The following is a 19,851-nucleotide window of genomic DNA, read 5'->3' on the forward strand; positions in this document are numbered from 1 at the left end:
GTTTATGGCCATTGACATTAACGGGCAAAAGCGGTGAGGGAGGAGCGCCCTTCACAAATCCAACAGTAATCTGTGCTGCTCGATCATGCAGTCGACAAGGCAGCATGGTGCATGGTCCAGAAACATACATCTCTTTTCCATAAAATACTGTATGCTTGAATGTTTCAAACTAGTTTTCATTGGGAAGGCAGATAGTGTTTTTAGCAAAAGCAATCACTTTTGCATGTGAAAACACAGAATCCTACTTATTGTTCCACGTGCTTAATTACATCACTTTTGTTCTGAGCTAACTTCACCATGGGCTTTGAACGGGGCACCTGGCTGACGCCCGGGAGACAGCCCAGTTTCAAAACAAATGCAATCAACTTTACTGTTCATATGAGAAGGATGCTGCTCCCTCCCGCTTTTGTCTCAAATATATGTAAATAGACCATAAATGTCTGGTTTTGTTTTCTTGGAAAGCTGTGAGTGCTATTATATGATACAATATTAATAATTGTTGCATTTTTACAGAGTATGGCTGTGGATTGACTGCATTATTTAAATGGAACGTTGGCATATTGGCAGTTAATTTGCGATATTTATGGAATCATTCCTCTAAAACTGTCTGGTTAACACATACAGTGCAGATAAATTCTTCACATTCATTGTTTTACACACTATCTTATCACAGCACTGGCAAACCAAACCATGGTTGAACAACTCCCTACTCCCTGACCAACATGGCTGATCTTTGGACCATCACAAGAAGGTTCGAACCATTCTCGTATTCAAATTCTACGCTCGGTGTACCCCGGGCCAGATTAATCGAATTCACCCAATGTGCCTCCTTGAAATATCAAATTACGCAGTAGCTAGGAGGCAGCGCATGCGTGGTCTTTCAGTGCGTCTGGTAGAACCGTAAACTAGTTTGACATTTCGCTAAGATTTGTGAAGTGAACAACAAACGTCTACGCTTATGTTTTTACGCGGGTCTGGTCGGAGGAATGAACGAGATTTTAGGTGTGGGTCTTAAAATGGGATTGTTTTTGCACGTTGTCGCTGTCAGCCCCTCCGACGCGACATTAGACGAGGTAAGATTTGTACTCATCTGCCAGGATTTGTTTTTGGTTCGGGTCGTGCAAGTTGTTTATTTGGGTAGCTAGTAAAGTTGCATATACGGCTAGCTACTTTGTTGGGTAACTAGTTATTAATTTGGCCATCTGTTTTCCTACAAGTTTGCTGGCTAACTAGTCTCTATTGGGTATAACTTTAACTTCTAAATTCGACCGCTGTAGCTAACTTTAGCTATCTTGCTAGCTAACTAGTTGTTCAGTCAGCTATTTAGTTGGCATCACAGGCACTTAGCCATATTGCTAGCTAGCGTTGACGGAAATCGACAAAGTATGTGCTGCTTTAGTAACCAACGTTAGCTACATGGCTACTGTTGGTCACTAACCTTAATGACCTTAGTGTTAAGCAAACTTTTCTAGCCGCACCCATTGACAGCTGTCTAATTAAATGGTTGACAGTTATCAAATATCTCGCCACGTACTAGCACAGCATTATCATTCTACTAGCCAACAAGTCAGTAGCTGTCTATTTAAAAACAATTATTACTCGATGTTTTGTTATATATTTGCATTGAAATTGCATGTGTAAGTGCTGTTTATAAACGGGTTGGCTGTTGTAACGAAAATGATGCGCGTGCATCGATGTGACCGGAATCTGTGCGTTATGATTCTGAACAGCCAGCTAGCTAGTAACAATGAGGAGATTCGGTTAATCTGGCACGGGTAGGCGTGTTTTACACAATGTGAAAGTTGATTGTATTGGTTTTAGAACCGGGCTGCCTCCCGAGCATGAGCCAGGTGCTCCAGTCAAAGCTCACTGTGAAGTCGGCTCAAATAAACGGTGTAATTAAGCACGTGGTGAGATTGCGTTTTAACATGCGAAAGTGTTAGCTTTTGATAGAAACATATCTGCTTTCCCAATGAAAACTAGTTTTAAAGTTGAAAAATGTATTTTCTGGAAAAGAGGTGTATGTTTCTGGACGATTCCCATGACCGAACAGCGCAGCTTACTATTCCATTTGAGAAAGGAGCTCTTCAATCACCGTTTTGCCCGTTGACGTCACCGGCCACAGACCGGTGCCCCGCTTAGCATAATCGAATCTACCCAATCACAAGAAGCCGCAATGAAGGGAATCGTGGGTGTCTCGTTTCAGCTAGTGTTATCTTGTTCTTTATATCGTGTCTCGTTTTCAGGTGTTTTGACTGATTTCATGTCAATGCTAATATGTACAAAAAAATGCTTGCTAGCTAACCAACAACTGTAACGATGTATTTGAGACAAGTGCTCATTGTGCAAATGCATTTATTTTCCAATAAACATGCCCCCATAGTTGCGCACGCATCGATTTTGCTGCTGAACAACCAACCTGCCTGTACTGTAATTCACTTTGTTATGGAATACACTGAAGTTGTTGATGGGGATTCATCATCGTTCATGTCCCTGTAGTCATTAATACAAGAGGTTATCAGTGAAACAGATTAGCTATCGCTGGTCTTAATTCGCAGGTTGACGTTTATTGGGATGAGGCAGAAGTGAGCTATTTCCGCTAGATGGGCCATCTGCAAAGTCATTTTTTTTTTTAATTCATGAAAACAAAGTTGTGTATGACTTTGTGGCTGCGTCAGCTAGTTACCACTCTGCGGAGCTGCCTCCAGAACAAGATTCATATCGAAAAACGCTAACCTGCTCTTGTCGTGCTTTCAAGACAACTGGAAATGCTGGGGGGAAAACGACGTCAAATCATGACGTCAGTGATCTTCAGGTCGGAAAGTCGGAGCTCTAGAAAGATGCCAAGTTGGATGACCATTCAAAAACATTTTCCCCAGTTGGAGCTCTTTTTTTGTTGTTGTTCCCATTAGACTTGAACACACTGAAGTTGGACATTTTAGAGTAACCAGTTGTTTTGAACCTGGCTTAAATTCAGGCCATGTCATGACACACAAAGTCCCCCCTCATTGAGCATTGTATGCATTTTATCATTCGATAATGACAGATATCCCTGCAAAAGGTTCAGATGATTATTACAAGTAAAGATATTTAAGTTGTGGCCCATTTTCTACAAAGAAGTCCTTTTGGATAATTCACACAACTGGCATTCGAGCCCCAAAATATTAAATATTCATGTTTATATTTTTCAATATTCATATAATGTGACATTTTTAATTAAAGTACCACTCATATTACAGAGCAGGCTGCAAAGCTTTGACACCAATTTTTCTTTTGTAGTGCAGAATAAGCATTATGGAGTCTTAAAGAAGGCCTGGGTAATGCCAAAATGTCACATATTCCAACTTCTATTCATTGTTTCTCAATTATGCTTTAAGATAAAAATGTCAAATATACACTGATTGTACAAAATATGAATAACACCTTCCTAATATTGAGTTGCCCCTTTTCCCTCAGAACAGCCTCAGTTTGTCTGGGCATGGTATCTACAAGGTGTCAAAAGCGTTCCACAGGGATGCTGGCCCATGTTGACTCTAATACTTCCCACAGTTGTCAAGTTGGCTGGATGTCCTTCTTGATACACACAGGAAACTGTTGAGTGAGGGAAAGAACCCAGCAGTGTTGCAGTTCTTGACACAAACCGGTGCACCTGACACCTACTACCACTCCCCGTTCAAAGGCAATTAAATCTTTTGTCTTGCCCATTCATCATCTGAATGACACACAAACACAATCCATGTCTCCAGGCTTAAAAGTCCTTCAACCAGTCTCCTCCCATTTTTATCTACACTGATTTGAAGTAGATTTAACAAGTGGCATCAATAAGAGAGCATAGCTTTCACCTGGATTCACCTGGTCAGTTGGTCATGGAAAGTGTTCTTAATGTTTTGTATAGTCATCCATGTCAACTATCGTTCCTCTAAAGGACCCTTCTATGGATAATATTTTGTGAAAATCAAAAAAATCATGGTCCTGTTTTGTGAGGAATCACCCACAAGTCTAAAGTTCATTTAACAATGCTTTTCTTGATTTCTAGGAAGGGGGCTACAACCCCTCGCAGATATCTGAACGTTCTCCCTGTTTGCTGCTACAGACTTTCATTTTGTATCTGGCATCTTGCCTTACTTCTGGGTGACTGAATATGGTCACCAGTTGCTGAGTGGAGGAGCCAATGTTAATCCCAATGTCTTGTTTAACCTCTGGATTTGTCAAGTTTTGTTTGAGAAACATATTGAGTGACAATACATTGATTGCATTGTCCTACTTGGTTTTGGCCTAGGCCTACATCAGTCACCCTAGTTTTTCAAACTCCCAAACTGTGTAGGCCGAGGCTAACTGACCACGTATCAAACCCAGGTTGTCCGTACATTGCATTTCAAGACTGCATTAGCCCCCTGTGCTACAGCTTAGACGTGTAGCCTAATCTGTCTGCAAAGACAGGACTTCAGATCTCTTGCAAGGTGCTTACTCTTCACGTGGGAGTATTGTTGGCGAACCATTAACCACAAATAGGCTAGTTTCCTGAGCACATTCTCTTTAACCTTTGAAAAGTAGTGCTGAATGTGTGTTGTGGTCGAGAATGTTGTTTTTGTTGTCACCACTGTTCTGTTCAGCACTAACTGTCCAACCTTGAAGTTTCTTCAGAACATATCTCTTCTAGAACACTGTTGCTGTACATTCCCCTTGCCAGTCAGCTCTGTGTCAGTATTGAATCTGCAAAATAGGAAGTGAACTATGCAGGGTTCTACACTAACTTTTTCCAGCTACCACCTTTTTCAGTTGGTGGCACCAGCACACGATTTAGTCACACCAAACTTTTAATTTAAAAAAAAGATAATAAACCCCTAAGAAAAAAAAGATAATGGACAATGACCTGGCCGGTGTTCCATAATGACTGCGTTCTGTACAGAACCAGGCTAAAAATGACTAGTCATCTTTTTAAATTAGCATGCCCTTGTTCTTTGATGTAGATAGATTTACTGTTACAGAAAAGAGACTTAAAATAAAATGCTAAATGTATTCATTGCGGATTTCAAGGTGGCATGTGTAGTGTGAAATCATCTAGAGGGCAGAATTTGGAAAAACGATACTTGATACTGTACCAAAACGATATCATGGCAAAAATATGCATTTGATGTTTAAAATCCACAACAATTCTTAAAACATATTTGCGGACCATTGTCGATAGAATTTGTGAAATTTTGATTTTTGTGTAGTTACCCTTTTAATTCAGGTGCTCACCAGCCAGACAGTTGTTTGGCTAGCTGTGTTTCTGCAGCGCACTCGTGATGTTGTTTTCAAAACAAATGACCACTGGATTGATACAAATAATCATGATTCTGCCAAGAAGGCATAGGCTACTTTGTAGTTAGCTTTTAATTGTCTTTCCATCTACCCGAAAACATCGCTAACGGCTACATAAAGTGGTCGACATATAGGTCCTACACGTACCACACACAGCAGGGCTCGACATTCAGGTAAATTTGCCAGTGGCACACCGGGCCAATGCCAACTGAAAGCTACTGACCCAAATTAGAGAAATACCGACACGGGTCAAGATCTGACAGGAAATCGAATGTTAAGCTGATTTTATCATTCATTTGCAGCCTGTTCAAGTAGCCTATACAGGATTCATACAGACAAATTCAAGGACTTTTCCCAAGCACTTAAATCTGCAATTTGTAACTTTTTGGGCGACCAGACCAAATTCGCATAGAAATATGAGTTAAAGATCCCTCATTGAAAGCAAGTCTAAGAAGCAGTAGATTGGTTCTATGTGCGCTATTCCTTTGCTTCCCGTTTTAAGTTTTGCTCTGGCGTCTTTTACTTTCAGTTTTGTACACCAGCTTGAAACAGCTGAAAATACAGTGTTTTTGGTTATGGAAAATATTTTTCGTAATGGTTTAGATTGTACAATGATTCTCTATGCTATACTTCTGTCACATAAACTGAATTTAGGTGAACTATTAGAATGTTAGCAACCAGGACATGCCAGAGTGATTTCTACGTAGTGCATCTTTAAATAAGAAATGTGAAGGACCTACATTTGATATGTAATTGTTGTAATAGCGTATAGAAAAAAATCTATGCAAAAAGTGTGCATTACCACTTTTAAAAATAATGAATTTATTTAAAGGCCTTATGCATTGACATTTGGATTCTTTTGACCGTCTAAAATATGTTAAAATAATGTGGGTTTTGCCTGACTAAATAGACATGTTCCCGACACACGCTAATGAAGTCTGGCTTATATCAACTACCATAACTTCAATGACTTTTCAAGGACCAAAGAGCATAGACGTAGGGCGCTCCAACTCTGTTCCTGGAGAGCTACTATAGATTTTTGCTCCAACCCTAATCCAGTGCACTTGATTGGAATAATTAGCTGGTTGTTAACTGAATCCGGTGAGTTACCTGGAATTGGAGCGAAAACATACAGGAGGGTAGCTCTCCAGGAACAGGGTTGGAGAGCCTTGCTCTAGAGGAAATGTCTGATTTTTAAAGGCAGACTATTCCATGGTGACTGAATTGCACATTGCAAATATTCAACCAAGACTTTGACATTTTTAAATGCCTGGTTTGCATACTCATTCTTGCCTTAGCATTTACTGGTAGATATCATAACTTGTAACATCTTTCTTACTGCTTTCCTACCCCTACCACTGTCGGTCTTGGCTCCACGCAACGGTCAGCAATTTGAGCTCCGCAAGCTCTCTGCCCGACAGATTATCTATGGGCTATATGTGTGTGTAGCGTGTGTGTGGTGAATAATCAACATACCGAACAAACAGCTTCGGAAATATATCTTTAAAAAAAATATATATAGATCAATTATATAGCCTAGATAAAAATAGCATTATAAAAAAAATGATCACTGGCCCAAGCAAGCCACTGACGAGGGTTTCCTAAACCTCCCCTGTATGTCAAGCCCTGACACAGACTGGGGCATTCCCTTGCCATTGTTGCCTCTTCAGAAAGTTGTTCTATTTTTGGTCAATTGCACATTACTGTTTGAATAAATCATGATAATAAAAAAAAGCTAATAGTGAACCTAATACTAACGTTACCAGGTAAAAAAAAAACATCTCCAATTGTTATGGTCGCAGTAGCGAACCATGTATGCAATATGTCAGTGCAAAAGAATGCTTTGCTGGTTGAGTCTTCTTTGCCTGTCATGTAGCTTACGTGAGCAATCCATGTTTCTATTGCAGGCCTAAGAAAGACGCAGTTGGGTTTTCTTTTTCATTCAAGACATTTTGTAGTGTTTAGCGATGGGCCCGACTAAGAATTTGAAACTAACATGTTTCTTTGCATGCAAAGGAAGATATCCTCCATAAGTAATTTAGCTTAGACACTAGTATACAGCATCAATAGTCTGTCAGTATTGCAGACTTTGTGCATATTCATGCCAGATCAAATGCTATATCATATGCACACGGTCAAGAATCCACTTAGCCACTTTTTAGCAGCTGTCCAAGATATTTTTTAAAAATCTGATAGTCGAGCAGTGACACCGGACTGTTCTTGTATGTCTGGTTGTTTCAGCACCTTCTCATTATGGTCGATTTTACGTTTAATTAATCTCTATTATGCCTGTAGGCTCTGGCAGAGTGAGTAACACAATCCACCCGTCCCTAATCTTCTACTGTAGTACGAGAAGGGACGGTTGTTCCATCCTGCAGCAGCCTATTGTCGAAGGCTGAGGCTCTGAGGAATCTTGTCTGTCGAGATTCTTTGTTGGGTCAATGTCTCAATGTCTTGTCTGATACGTCTCCTAGGCGATAGAAAATTCAGACGCCCCAAAAAACTTAACTCTTCATCTCTTAACCTAGGCTTTTTCATCTCTTAAACTTCTTACGGCTGAAATCCCGTTAACGGGATCAATTTGACAACAGCCAGTGAAAGTGCAGGGTACCAAATTCAAACAGAAATCTCATAATTAAAATTCCTCAAACATACAAGTATTATACACAATTTTAAAGATAAACTTGTTGTTAATCCCACCACAGTGTCTGATTTCAAACGACGAAAGGATACCATGCGATTATGTTAGGTCAGCACCAAGTCACAGAAAAACACAGCCATTTTTCCAGCCAAAGAGAGGAGTCACAAAAAGCAGAAATAGAGAGAAAATTCATCACTAACCTTTGATCTTCATCAGATGACACTCATAGGACTTCATGTTACACAATACATGTATGTTTTGTTCGATAAAGTTAATATTTATATCCAAAAATCTCAGTTTACATTGGCGCGTTACGTTCAGTAATGTTTGGCTTCCAAAACATCTGGTGATTTTGCCGAGAGCCACATCAATTTACAGAAATACTCATCACAAATGTTGATGAAAATACAAGTGTTATACGTGGAATTTAAGATATACTTCTCCTTAATGCAACCGCTGTGTCAGATTTTTTAAAAGCTTTACGGAAAAAGCACACCATGCAATAATCTGAGTACAGCGCTCCGGCACCAAAACAAGCCATACGATACCCGCCATGTTGTGGAGTCAACAGAAGTCAGAAAAAGCATTATAAATATTAATTTACCTTTTGATCTTCATCGGAATGCACTCCCAGGAATCCCATTTCCACAAATGTTTGTTTTGTTCGATAAAGTCCATCATTTATGTCCAAATACCTCCTTTTAAGTTTGAGCGGTTAGTTCACAAATTCAAGAGGCGCAGACACTTAGTCCAGACAAAGTGAAAAAAGTTATATTACAGTTCGTAGAAACATGTCGAATGATGTATAGAGTCAATCTTTAGGATGTTTTAACATAAATCTTCAATAATGTTTCAACTGGACAATTCCTTTGTCTTTAGAAATGGAAAGGAACAGAGCTCGCTCTCACGGGCGCTCGCCTGATTTAGCTCATGGCATTCTGCCAGACACCTGACTCAAACAGCTCTTATTCGCGCCCCCTTCACAGTAGAAGCCTGAAACAAGGTTCTAAAGACGGTTGACATCTAGTGGAAGCCTTAGGAAGTGCAATCGGACCAAACTTTACACTGTATATTGGATAGGCAAAGACTTGAAAACCTACAAACCTCAGATTTCCCACTTCTGGTTTGATTTTTTTCTCAGGTTTTTTCCTGCCATATGAGTTCTGTTATACTCACAGAAATCATTTAAACAGTTTTAGAAACTTCAGAGTGTTTTCTATCCAAATATACTAATAATATGCATATCTTGGCTTCTGGGCCTGAGTAGCAGGCAGTTTACTCTGGGCACCTTATTCATCCAAGCTACTCAATACTGCCCCCCAGCCATAAGAAGTTAACCTAGGCTTTTTCATCACTTAACCTAGGCTTAGGCAATTTGTTGTCCAAATAGTATTCTTACATGGATTTGGCTTTAGGCTAGGCCTAGAAACAAAAACTATCGTGCTGACTGGATCCAACATCCTAGCACAAATACAACAACAATTAACAAAAACATCACATCATACAGTATAGGTCATAGGCCTAAGGGTTATATCTTTGCACTTTGGTTCTCGACAACAGCCCCAAGGCTGGGAGCCAGGGAGTTCTTGATATCCTCTAAAGCCAAAGGTCTCTGACCTGAGACTATTGCGTAATCTCCTCAGTGCAAGTTATTTCAGAACTGGAAATGCCTCCAAACAAACAATAGCTTAGTTTCTCTGCAGTTTTTTTGTGATGGGCTTATGCCATGTCATACAATGTAGTTGTATGGTGTAAACTATTTGTGGCAGGTTGTTAAAAAGATACACTGCAGAAATGTTCCAGGCTTGCCTAGTGGAAACGCATAGGCTGTGTGTGTGTGTGTGTGTGTGTGTGTGTGTGTGTGTGTGTGTGAAGTTGATCTGTGGCTGGGTTTCACTATTTCTGTGTTATAACTGTCCTCACTCGGGGACACAACTCCGCCTGCCGTTTTGAATACAGAGGGTGCTCCGCTCTTCATTACTATGCAGTCCTCTACTCTGGCTGGCAGCTCACACTCCACTGCCGCTTGGACATTTCCTTAGAGCAATCCTTGTCCCCTATTTTGCTTGGTGTGTGTGCTCTTTCACTTTTTTCATCTGTGGACTGGAAGGATAACGACCCTTGAGTTGAAAGGACTTGCGTTCCTTGGGATTTAGGAATTTTGGACAGCTATGCCTCTCCAGCTGGAAAGGAAACGGGTATAGAAAACCTTGGCTAACATTTCTCCTCAGGATTTAATCCATAATCTAATCTTGAAGATAATGTGTAGCCTGGTAGGGGTTGCCTGATAAATCAATTTTAAGCAGTTTTTGATTAGAGGCTTCCTTGGCTGTCTTCCTTGTCTGGTTTCTGGTTTTTAGTTAATTCTTTATCAATGGCTATTCCTGCTGTCCCCTTGGAAAGTAGAAACTGACTGATTTGAAGGATAACATGTGTATTGACACTGATTTTAAGTGTGTCTTTGATCTATCAGGTTCAAAGCTTCTGATATAGGCTAACAGGCTAGTTCTTGTTTGACTGGAGGCACATTTAGGCTGTCATCTACGCAAACAGAAGCAGCTTGTGTCTGTACATTGTGTTTCTCTTGACTAGACTAACTTGGTGTGTTTGTTCCAGGGTGGGCCATGGCTGTCTGTCCACTCTGTTGTATTGAATGTAGTATGAGGCTGAGGCTACTAGCGCCACCCCAGTCTACAGCTTGTGGTCCGTGCCCAGGTGTTCCACGTTATAATCCAAGTAATGAGTGATGAGGAAATCTGAGCCGTGGACATTCTAGCAGCTTAGCACCCATGTATAAGAGGGATGATTGAGAGGTTCAATACTACCACTTATGTCTGGACCTAGTTCTTCCAAACCCTATAGGCTACATTGAACACGAGTAATCAGTTATTGATATTTTTTTTCTTTTTTTATATATAGACTTATTTATTTATTCTGGTCAGGTACAATATCTGTGAGTGCTGATAAAGCGACCTTGCCTAAACCCTAGAGGGCAACATGCAGATATGAGTGATCACTAGCCTATTAACTGTCTGAACGTCTTGATATAGTCTACAGGCTATACTAACTTGTTTTTATTCAGTTTGATGAATAAATATATTTGTTATTCAGGTCCCATACAGTATCTGTGAGAGTGTAGTACTCAGGTGACCTAGGTCTAATCCCCAGAGCAATTTCTGTAGAGATAGACATTTGTAGAATATTTACATGGAATAGCTCAACTGTTTTATGTTGTGATCTTATAGTTGGTGTTTCAGTCAATGTTCCATAATGCTATCATGAGTTGAAGGTGCTATACACAGGATTTATTTTTTGCATTGTAATTTCAGAAGATGTCCATATATATATATGTGTGTGTGTGCAGTAATAGTGGAATGATAGTGTTTCACAGTATTACTTACCCGCCAGTGTTGTGATTAGCTGTGATATTCACCCGTTGATTTCTCCCGCGGAGCGACATCGATTGTCAAAATAGGAAAGCTGTTTTGACTTTGTGGCTGTGTTATTTAGTGGAAATGGAGTCAAGTGGCCAATGTAGAAATCACTCTTTTCCTGGTTGCTAAAATTCTATACTGTTCTCTCCATTTCAGTTTGTGAGAAAACAAGCACTGAAAAGTGTAAAGTGTACAATCTAAATCACTTTGAAATATATTTTCAACAACAAAATATATACACTGAAGAAAAATATGAACTCGATATGTAAAGTGTTAATCCCATGTTTCATGAGTTGATATTTAAAGATCCCAGAAATGTTCCATATACACAAAAAGCTTATTTCTCTAACATTTTGTGCACAGATTTGTTTACATCCCTGTTAGTGAGCGTTTCTCCTTTAACAAGATAATCCATCCACCTGACAGGTGTGGCATATCAAGAAGCTGATTAAACGGCATGATCATTACACAGGTGCACCTTGTGCTGGGGACAATAAAACACCACTCTAAAATGTGCCGTTTTGTCACACAACACAACGCCACAGATGTCTCAAGTTTTGAGGGAGTGTGCAGGTGGCATGCTGACTGCAGGCATGTCCACCATAGCTGTTGCCAAATTATTTTATGTTATTTTCTCTACCAGAAGTCACCTCCGATGTTGTTTTAGAGAATTAGGCAGTATATCCAACTAGCCTCACAACTGCAGATTACTTGTATAGTGTTGTGTGGGCAAATGGTTTTCTGATGTCAACGTTGTGAACAGAGTTCCCCATGGTGGGGTCATGGTGTGGGCAGGCATAAGCTACGGACAACCAACACATACTTTTTTGTTGTTGTTATCTGTGACTAACCAATGCATATCTGTATTCCCAGTCATGTGAAATGCATAGATTAGGGCCTAATGAATTGTATTTGAATTGACTGATTTCCTTATATGAACTGTAACTCAGTAAAATCTTTGACCTTTTTGCATGTTGTGAATATTATTTATTTTATATATATATATATATATATATATATATTTTCTCCCCAGTATAGTTTTTCCAGCTGTTTGCAGCTGGTGGACCAAAACTGAAAGTTAAAGGCTCGAGCGCGAGTCCCCGCCATGTTACAGGAAAAGGGGATGAGGAGGGGATTTGTTTTGAATGCAGCCTAGTGATGTTGCAATACACCTAGCTTCCACATAGGGAAGAAATTCTGAGAAATTCTGGGGGTAGCACCTTTTAAGATGATGACTAACAAAAATTAACATCAGTATTTGAGTGGTGGGTGCTGGGTCATATTCACTAGGCAACAGATGGAAGAAAACAGACTGAAACGGCAAGAGACTACCTGGGCTTGTCCAATATGAAACGCTTATTTCCGTTGTCCATTGCAAAGGTTTCGCTACGTTTTGACTCAATGAACACGACCCAGGTGGTGGATATCTGGTTTTATTCTCCTGTTATTGACTTGTCTCTTCTTGTCTTCCAGAGCGTACTGCACTGTGAGGGGCTGAACAACCAGAGCTATGTCTGCGAATCAGGACACTGCTGTGGGGAGTCACAGTGCTGCAGTTACTACTATGAACTCTGGTGTAAGGACTCTCTCTTTCTATGCTATCACACACACCCACACACATGCTCTCTCTCTTGCTCTCTCTACCTCTCACTTTCACTCTCATTCTCTGAAACACATTTGCATTTTAGTCATACAGCAGTGCACCCTCACATTCACCTGTACACGTGAAGTGGTGGAGAAAGTACCCAATTGTCATACTTGAGTAAAAGTAAAGATACCTTAATAGAAAATTTCTCAAGTAAAAGTGAAGTCACCCAGTAAAATACTACTTGAGTGAAAGTCAAAGTATTTGGTTTTAAATATACTTATGTATCAAAAGTAAAGGTTATTGCTAAAATATACTTACGTTTCAAAGTAAAAGTATAAATCATTTCACAGACCTTATATTAAGCAAACCAGATGGCACAATTGTGTTTTTTTATTTACGGTTAACCAGTGGCACACTAACACTCAGACATCATTTACAAATTAAGCATTTGTGTTTAGTGAGTCGGCCAGATCAGAGGCAGTAGGGATGTTCTCTTGATAAGTGTGTGAATTGGACCATTTTCCTGTCCTGCTAAGCATTTGAAATGTAACAAGTACTTTTAGGTGTCAGGGAAAATGTATGGAGAAAATATATTTTTTCTTAAGGTATGTAGTGGAGTAAAAGTCAAAAAATTTAAAAGTTAAGTACAGATACTTTAAAGAACTACTTAAGTCGTTTTTGGGCTATTTATACTTAAGTACTTTACACCACTGCACGTGAACAGGAGTTAGGTCCTTTGCATATCACTTCCTCCCCCCCATCCCAGGAGTTAGGTCCTCTGCATATCACTCCCCCCCCCCCCCCCCCCCCCCATCCCAGGAGTTAGGTCCTCTGCATATCACTCCCCCCCCCCCCCCCCCCCCCCCCCCCATCCCAGGAGTTAGGTCCTCTGCATATCACTTCCTCCTCCTCCCCATCCCAGGAGTTAGGTCCTCTGCATATCACTTCCTCTTCCTCCTCCCCCCCATCCCAGGAGTTAGGTCCTCTGCATATCACTTCCTCCTCCCCCCCCATCCCAGGAGTTAGGTCCTCTGCATATCACTTCCTCCTCCCCATCCCAACAATGTTTAGAACAAACCTGGAGGGTTGTTGGCCAATATCTATGACTGCCTCCACGTTGTTACTGTGTAGTGATGCACTATATCTCTCTATTACATTCACTAGCAATTTGTCACTTCTGGCATTCACTGTACAGGCACTAGATGTTTACAGTAGTAATGTACTGTAGCTCTCTGTTGCTTTCAAAAACAATATGTCACTCCTTCTATTCAGCAGTACTTTTTTACAGTAGTTTCACCATAGAGATATGAATAACACGTATTAACATATGTCTATGTTTCACAGTCTTTCTACTGCGTCTCTGTCTCCGGCAGGGTTCTGGCTGGTGTGGGTCATCATCTTCATCCTGTGCTGCTGCTGCGTGTGTCACCACCGGCGCACCAAGCACCGGCTGCAGCAGCAGCAGCGCCAGCACGAGATCAACCTCATCGCCTACCGCGAGGCGCACAACTACACCTCCCTTCCGTTCTACTTCAGTAAGAGTCCCGCCTATCAGAGCTCCCCGTGTGGCACGGCGCGACACCCACAACGCGAGAGAGCGCCGTGTTCTGTACACAGCGTCAGACTGGTGGTAGTCCATCATTGATGTCGTTACCGTCATATTGCGTTATTGCACGGTGTGCTGCCCGTATGCTGCACAGATGCACAGCGTTATACTGGTAGTAGTCAACAACATGGCATTATTGCGCAATGCGCTTCTATTTCAGTCCTATCATTACCGTGGCGCAATGAAACACGAGAGCACTAAAGCGTCATACATACTCAACTTCAGTCTCAGTAGTTCTCTCCTTCTGCCTTTCTGTCTGACTACATTGCATTGTTATTCCCCAGTGCTGAAGCTTACTCAAACATGGCACCTTGGGTGAATTTTTGTGGTTATCCCTCTCAGCTAGGGGGGATATTTCTCAATGGCAATTATTGCATCAAACTGAGAGTTTAGTCACTGCTTGGCAGCTCTACCTTGACTCAACTTCAGTCCTTTGTTTGAACTAGGAGTTGCGGTTTTGTTTTGGTGTGGGATGAAACACAGCCCTTTTTCATGCCCCAGATTGCAGGAAACCTTAACCACCGGCTCTTGGCTCAATGCCAACGTTGCAACATGTTTTCCTTGCAATCATTTTCTGTTAATCCTAACTGTCCTTTATGTGTCCCTCTCTTCTTCACTTCCAGGGTTTCTTCCAAATTCCCTCCTACCTGACTACGAGGAGGTGGTGAACCGCCCTCCCACCCCTCCCCCTCCCTACAGTGTCTTCCATACAGTCAGCCCCCTGCCCACGGACCCACAGGACGGACTGGGACTGGGACACTGCCCAACCATCCAGACCACTCCGGTCCCCCCAGTGTCCGACACCCTCTGCTCCAGGCCGAGCCTGGAAGAGCCCCACCGCATTGGGGCCCCCACCATTGGCTACAACAGACACAAGGCAGACAATAAGCCTCAGGAGCCCCAGGATGGCGGACCAGGGCTAGGGCCCCAGGATGGTGGACCAGGGCTTGGGCCCCAGGAGGCCTCTACAGAGGAGCCTAGAAGCCCAGAGAAGAGTTGCAAGGAACCTCTGTTACTCGGGGACCTAGGGGGGCCCGAGAGCGGTGCCCAGGAGGACAAAGATAATAGGGGGGCCCTTGGGCGGCGGCGCCGTTTCACGGGTGACTCGGGTATCGAGGTGTGCGTATGTGACCGTGGTGGTAGTACCAGTATTGGGAGCCAGGAGGGCAAGGAGCTGAGGGAGAAGGATAGCCTAATGGGGGAGCAGGAAGGAGGAGACTTCTGTGACGGATGCGGTCACCCCGCTCCGGGAGTGGAAGAGGAGCAGGCCCTAGCCCTGGTTGGACCCGAAAGTAGGTCGGAGTGCGGGTCGGCGACAGGGTCCACCTCCCCGCCACCACCCGCCATGACGCAACCCACCCAGCCCCCGGTGTGCCTGCTCCTCCACACTATCAACGAGCTTGAGGGGCCCCCTCACCATGGCAACAGCACAGAGCCCCAGGGCTGAGCTAAGCTAAAGCACATCTTCACCGAGGAGGGAGAGAGAACCAGGAGTGGGAGTCAAGACTTTAGTGTGTGTGTGACTGTCTGAGATCGTATGTGTGTGTGAAGAGCAGGAAGTTGTATTTTGTCACAGTCTGGACTTAAAGGCCTGATGTTCATAGCTAAAGCCCCTTTGGCATACTGTAATGGTGGCCTTAACTGCAATGTACAAGGAAACAGAAGGAGAGGTTTGGCTTATCACCAACCTGCCTACAGACTGCATAAATGTCCTCCTTTGTCTGCCTTTACCAAGAGGAGGCGAAAGGAGACCGTGTTAAGACTTATGCAAGCTGGAGGAGATTGATAGTCTGGTCAGTGGAAGCTGACCTGATGTTTGGTGCGACTGTAGTATAGTGTAAGTACACACTGGTGCAACTCTAGCCTGGTCCCAGATCAGTTTGTGCTGTCTTGCCAACTCCTATGCTCAGTGTACCAAGCTAGTGGAAATCATCGCAGCTACTTCCTGTGTCTGTTCACAGGAAGGAACATCCTGGACAAATACACTGAAGCGGTACAGGAACATTGTCAAGCAGTGCAGTGTGGATCGTCATGGTGACGATGTGTGCTTATGTAATGTGATAGTCCCAGTCGGTATGAAATAGAACGTGGTGGCCCTGCCTGCCTGTGGGGAAAACAACCCATGGTTACTTTGGTTACCCCATTGGCTCACAGCAAAAACTTGACCTTTTTCTAAAACCTATTTTCTTGTCTGCTTGTTTTAGTCAATTACAAAAAAATACATTTAAGAAAAGTACAACGTGTGAAAGATTACTATTCAACTTTGCCTGCTCCTGAGCGTTCTCACTACTTAGAAAAATGTAATATTGTAGGCGCTTCCCTCGTTTTTATGACGGCACTAATGTTAACCACGTGAGTTAGTGCGTGCTAGCTAGCTACCAACCAGAACGGGACTCTCCAACCCTGTTCCTGGAGAGCTACCCTCCTGTAGGGTTTCACTCTAAACCCCAGTTGTAACTAACCTGATTCAGTTTATAAACAGTTCATTTTTAGAATCAGGTGTGCTTAATTAGGGTTGGAGTGAACCTACAGGACGGCAGCTCTCCAGGAACAAGGTTGGAGAGCCCTGAACCAGAACATTAAGCTAGCCAACACAAACAAACGGACTAGCTATAAAGTAGTGAGTGGAGTTCCAAACGGACTGTACTTAACAAGTTAAATGTCTTACCTGTGATGACATATTTTCCACACACGTAACTAAAGTGTAGCCTACTTTGACACCGGGTCTCCACAATTTCTCACTCTTCCACACCGAATAGACTGAAGCCACAGGGCTCTTCTCGCTGGCTCTATTTCCCTACGTGGGAGCATCGTCGAGATTTTTGACCTAGTTACGTTTTGTATAACACAAAATGTACTACGAAGTTGGCTCTTTTACAGTCGGGTCAATGGGGAAAGAATGTTTTTCCCCAGTTGGTGGGCGTTGTCGAGGGCAATTAATTCTTATGACATGAATACTGACTCGGAGTATTCTGTACAGCACAGGTGTCAAACTCATTCCACGGGGGGCCGAGTGTCTGCGGGTTTTCGCTCCTCCCTTATACTTGATTGATGAATTAACATCACTAATTAGTTAGGATCTCCCCACACCTGGTTGTCTAGGGCTTTATTGAAAGGAAAAAACAAAAACCAGCAGACACTAGGCCCTCCGTGGAATGAGTTTGACACCCCTGCTGTACAGGAAGAGCCTGACGCTAAACACTGCGTGTGATTGTTACTGTTTCACATAAGACCTTTAGCCTTATGGTTTTTTACTCTCCTACAACCCTGTTGTCACAGGGACCCAAGTGCATTAACACATTTTGTGTGACACAATCATTTTATTTTGCACATAAATATATGGAACTCTAATAATGGAGACAAAGAAATGAATCAAACATAAAAAAGTTGTATCTGCCAATCCTGTCTTTTTTTCTTCTCATTTTTATTTTAAATTGAATCAGTTACTATTTGTTTTGTAAAGGATGGTTTTCTAATGTGTCGTTGAGATTAATTCTACATGGGTAAAAACACAACGCTTACCACATACAGTATGGGCCTCTATCGGAGTCTAGGACGTGATTGGTTCTTCTTCTCAGAGATATTGATTACACGATTGTATTGTGCATCTCTGAGAAACTCATGTTTGCGATAGCTCGCAATGATTGTGCATTAGTGAAACTTAAAGGTCCGTAGGAGAAACGGGTACAAAAAAAAAAGTTGTTTAGTTACGAGAACCAAGCTATCATAAGTGCTTTATATAGGCCTATTAAGCATTTTGTATAAACAAATAGAATATTCTATAATTGTGGTACAACAAAGGTAAACTATTCTGCATTTTGGACGGATGTCTGTCAACTCGTGTAATGAAATTGTAAAGCTTTTGATCGGCATATTGGCAAATTGTGTATTATAATATCATACAACGCATTTATGAACCAAACTAGCTACTTTTAAATCTGTCATAGCAAAATGTCAGTCTACAATCATTCGTTTTTTAGTTAGTGAATGATTCATTTCTATTTTATTTTAATAAATAACTTACTATTTTTTTTGAGTATAGAATTGTTGTACTCTTGAAACATTCAATCTCCTTCAATTAATCATAGGAGTGTGAAGGTGAAGATACAGGGAACTCAATGCACAGATTATATGACCTATTGAATGATGTGACTCTATTGTGAATAATGGACATCATGCCAAAGATATTATGCTGTTTCCACACGGGATGTAAGGTGGTTGTGCACATTTTCTGTCTTTTTGTTCGTAAGCTATTTTATTACAGCAGCGAAATTGACACGTTCAATAAATGTAAACCAGTAATACTTTTTTTTGCAATGTTGTGTTCCTTGTTTGTGTTCCACACGTGCTGAATTGATAAATGATTGAAAGCTGCATTTTAATCAAATGGATGAGGTAAGGTGAGTTGAAAATCAGTGCTATAAGAAATAATACATTATCTTTAACATATGTATAATTAGCTCCATTAACCCTCCGGTTGTGTTCGTTTCATGTTAGTTAAATCTGTGTTCTCGGTCCAAAATGACCGCCCCATTATATAGCTGATTTATAAATCCATAATAATACATATATTATCACCTAATGTTGTGTTTGATCTGTCATCAACTTAAGTTCTTGTGAACATAACAAGTTTGGAACTTCTATTTGCTATTTATGGACTCATTGACCTGGGCTCATACAACTGATTTTTGAGTTTAAAAAAGTTAAATGAATGGATTATTTGGACTATAACAAATACTCAGATGAAACATATTGTGCTGTTTATCACAAACTGGTGGTAGATTCGTTTCTAGATCTGTACACACCAGCCAAAACAAGAGACCCACGTATGCTTTGACGTCTGTCTGGTCTACCTCCTTCCAGTTGTCTTTGTGAACATAACAAGTGTGTCTCCCCTCCAAGTTGGTCATGGTTATCACTATAGTTTGGATTGACTCTGTCAGGAACAGTTCGAAGCAGGATTGTATGTCATCAACCCGGGATACGGCGTATCTTGTTGGCCCTGGGATCATCCTGATAACATTTTCAGCTGACCTCTCAGGTTGGGATGAAGACCAGGACAAATTCCCATTCTTTGACCGGAATGTAACAACAACCTTAGCAGGGCCCTCTTTCTCATCACTGGTTGTCTCTTGGTCTGGATCATATTCTGTGTTGTCTTCAACTTCTGACACTTCCTCCTCTAATGCATCTTCACTGTCAGTTTCCTTGCCTCTCTCCTCCTCACCAGTGTCATGATCGAAGATATGATCAAGAGCCTTACTCACATACAGTATAT

General features: G+C 41.6%; 1 protein-coding gene across 2 annotated transcripts; it reads left to right on the top strand.

Annotated features, from left to right (window-relative positions):
- Positions 1 to 848: 848 nt before the first annotated feature.
- On the top strand, positions 849 to 18,877 carry LOC129839317 (WW domain binding protein 1-like). Of its 2 annotated transcripts, none has more exons than XM_055906642.1 (4): positions 849 to 1,073; positions 12,853 to 12,955; positions 14,341 to 14,502; positions 15,197 to 18,877. In XM_055906642.1, the coding sequence occupies exons 1-4, from the start codon at positions 987 to 989 to the stop codon at positions 16,018 to 16,020; spliced, it is 1,176 nt and encodes a 391-aa protein (XP_055762617.1). In that variant the 5' UTR covers positions 849 to 986; the 3' UTR covers positions 16,021 to 18,877. The 2 variants fall into 2 exon arrangements, with proteins under 2 accessions (XP_055762617.1, XP_055762618.1); XM_055906643.1 differs by lacking the exon at positions 849 to 1,073 and adding an exon at positions 9,894 to 10,143.
- Positions 18,878 to 19,851: the final 974 nt, after the last annotated feature.

This window comes from Salvelinus fontinalis, chromosome 40 (genome assembly GCF_029448725.1).
Source record: "Salvelinus fontinalis isolate EN_2023a chromosome 40, ASM2944872v1, whole genome shotgun sequence".
Lineage (NCBI taxonomy): Eukaryota > Metazoa > Chordata > Actinopteri > Salmoniformes > Salmonidae > Salvelinus > Salvelinus fontinalis.

Bases quoted from the DNA above. Each gene is read 5' to 3' on its own strand.
- LOC129839317 (XM_055906642.1), top strand. From the start codon at position 987: ATGAACGAGATTTTAGGTGTGGGTCTTAAAATGGGATTGTTTTTGCAC. The intron at 1,074-12,852 runs GTAAGATTTGTA...CTTGTCTTCCAG, and splicing joins CCGACGCGACATTAGACGAG to AGCGTACTGCACTGTGAGGG. The intron at 14,503-15,196 runs GTAAGAGTCCCG...CTTCACTTCCAG, and splicing joins CTCCCTTCCGTTCTACTTCA to GGTTTCTTCCAAATTCCCTC.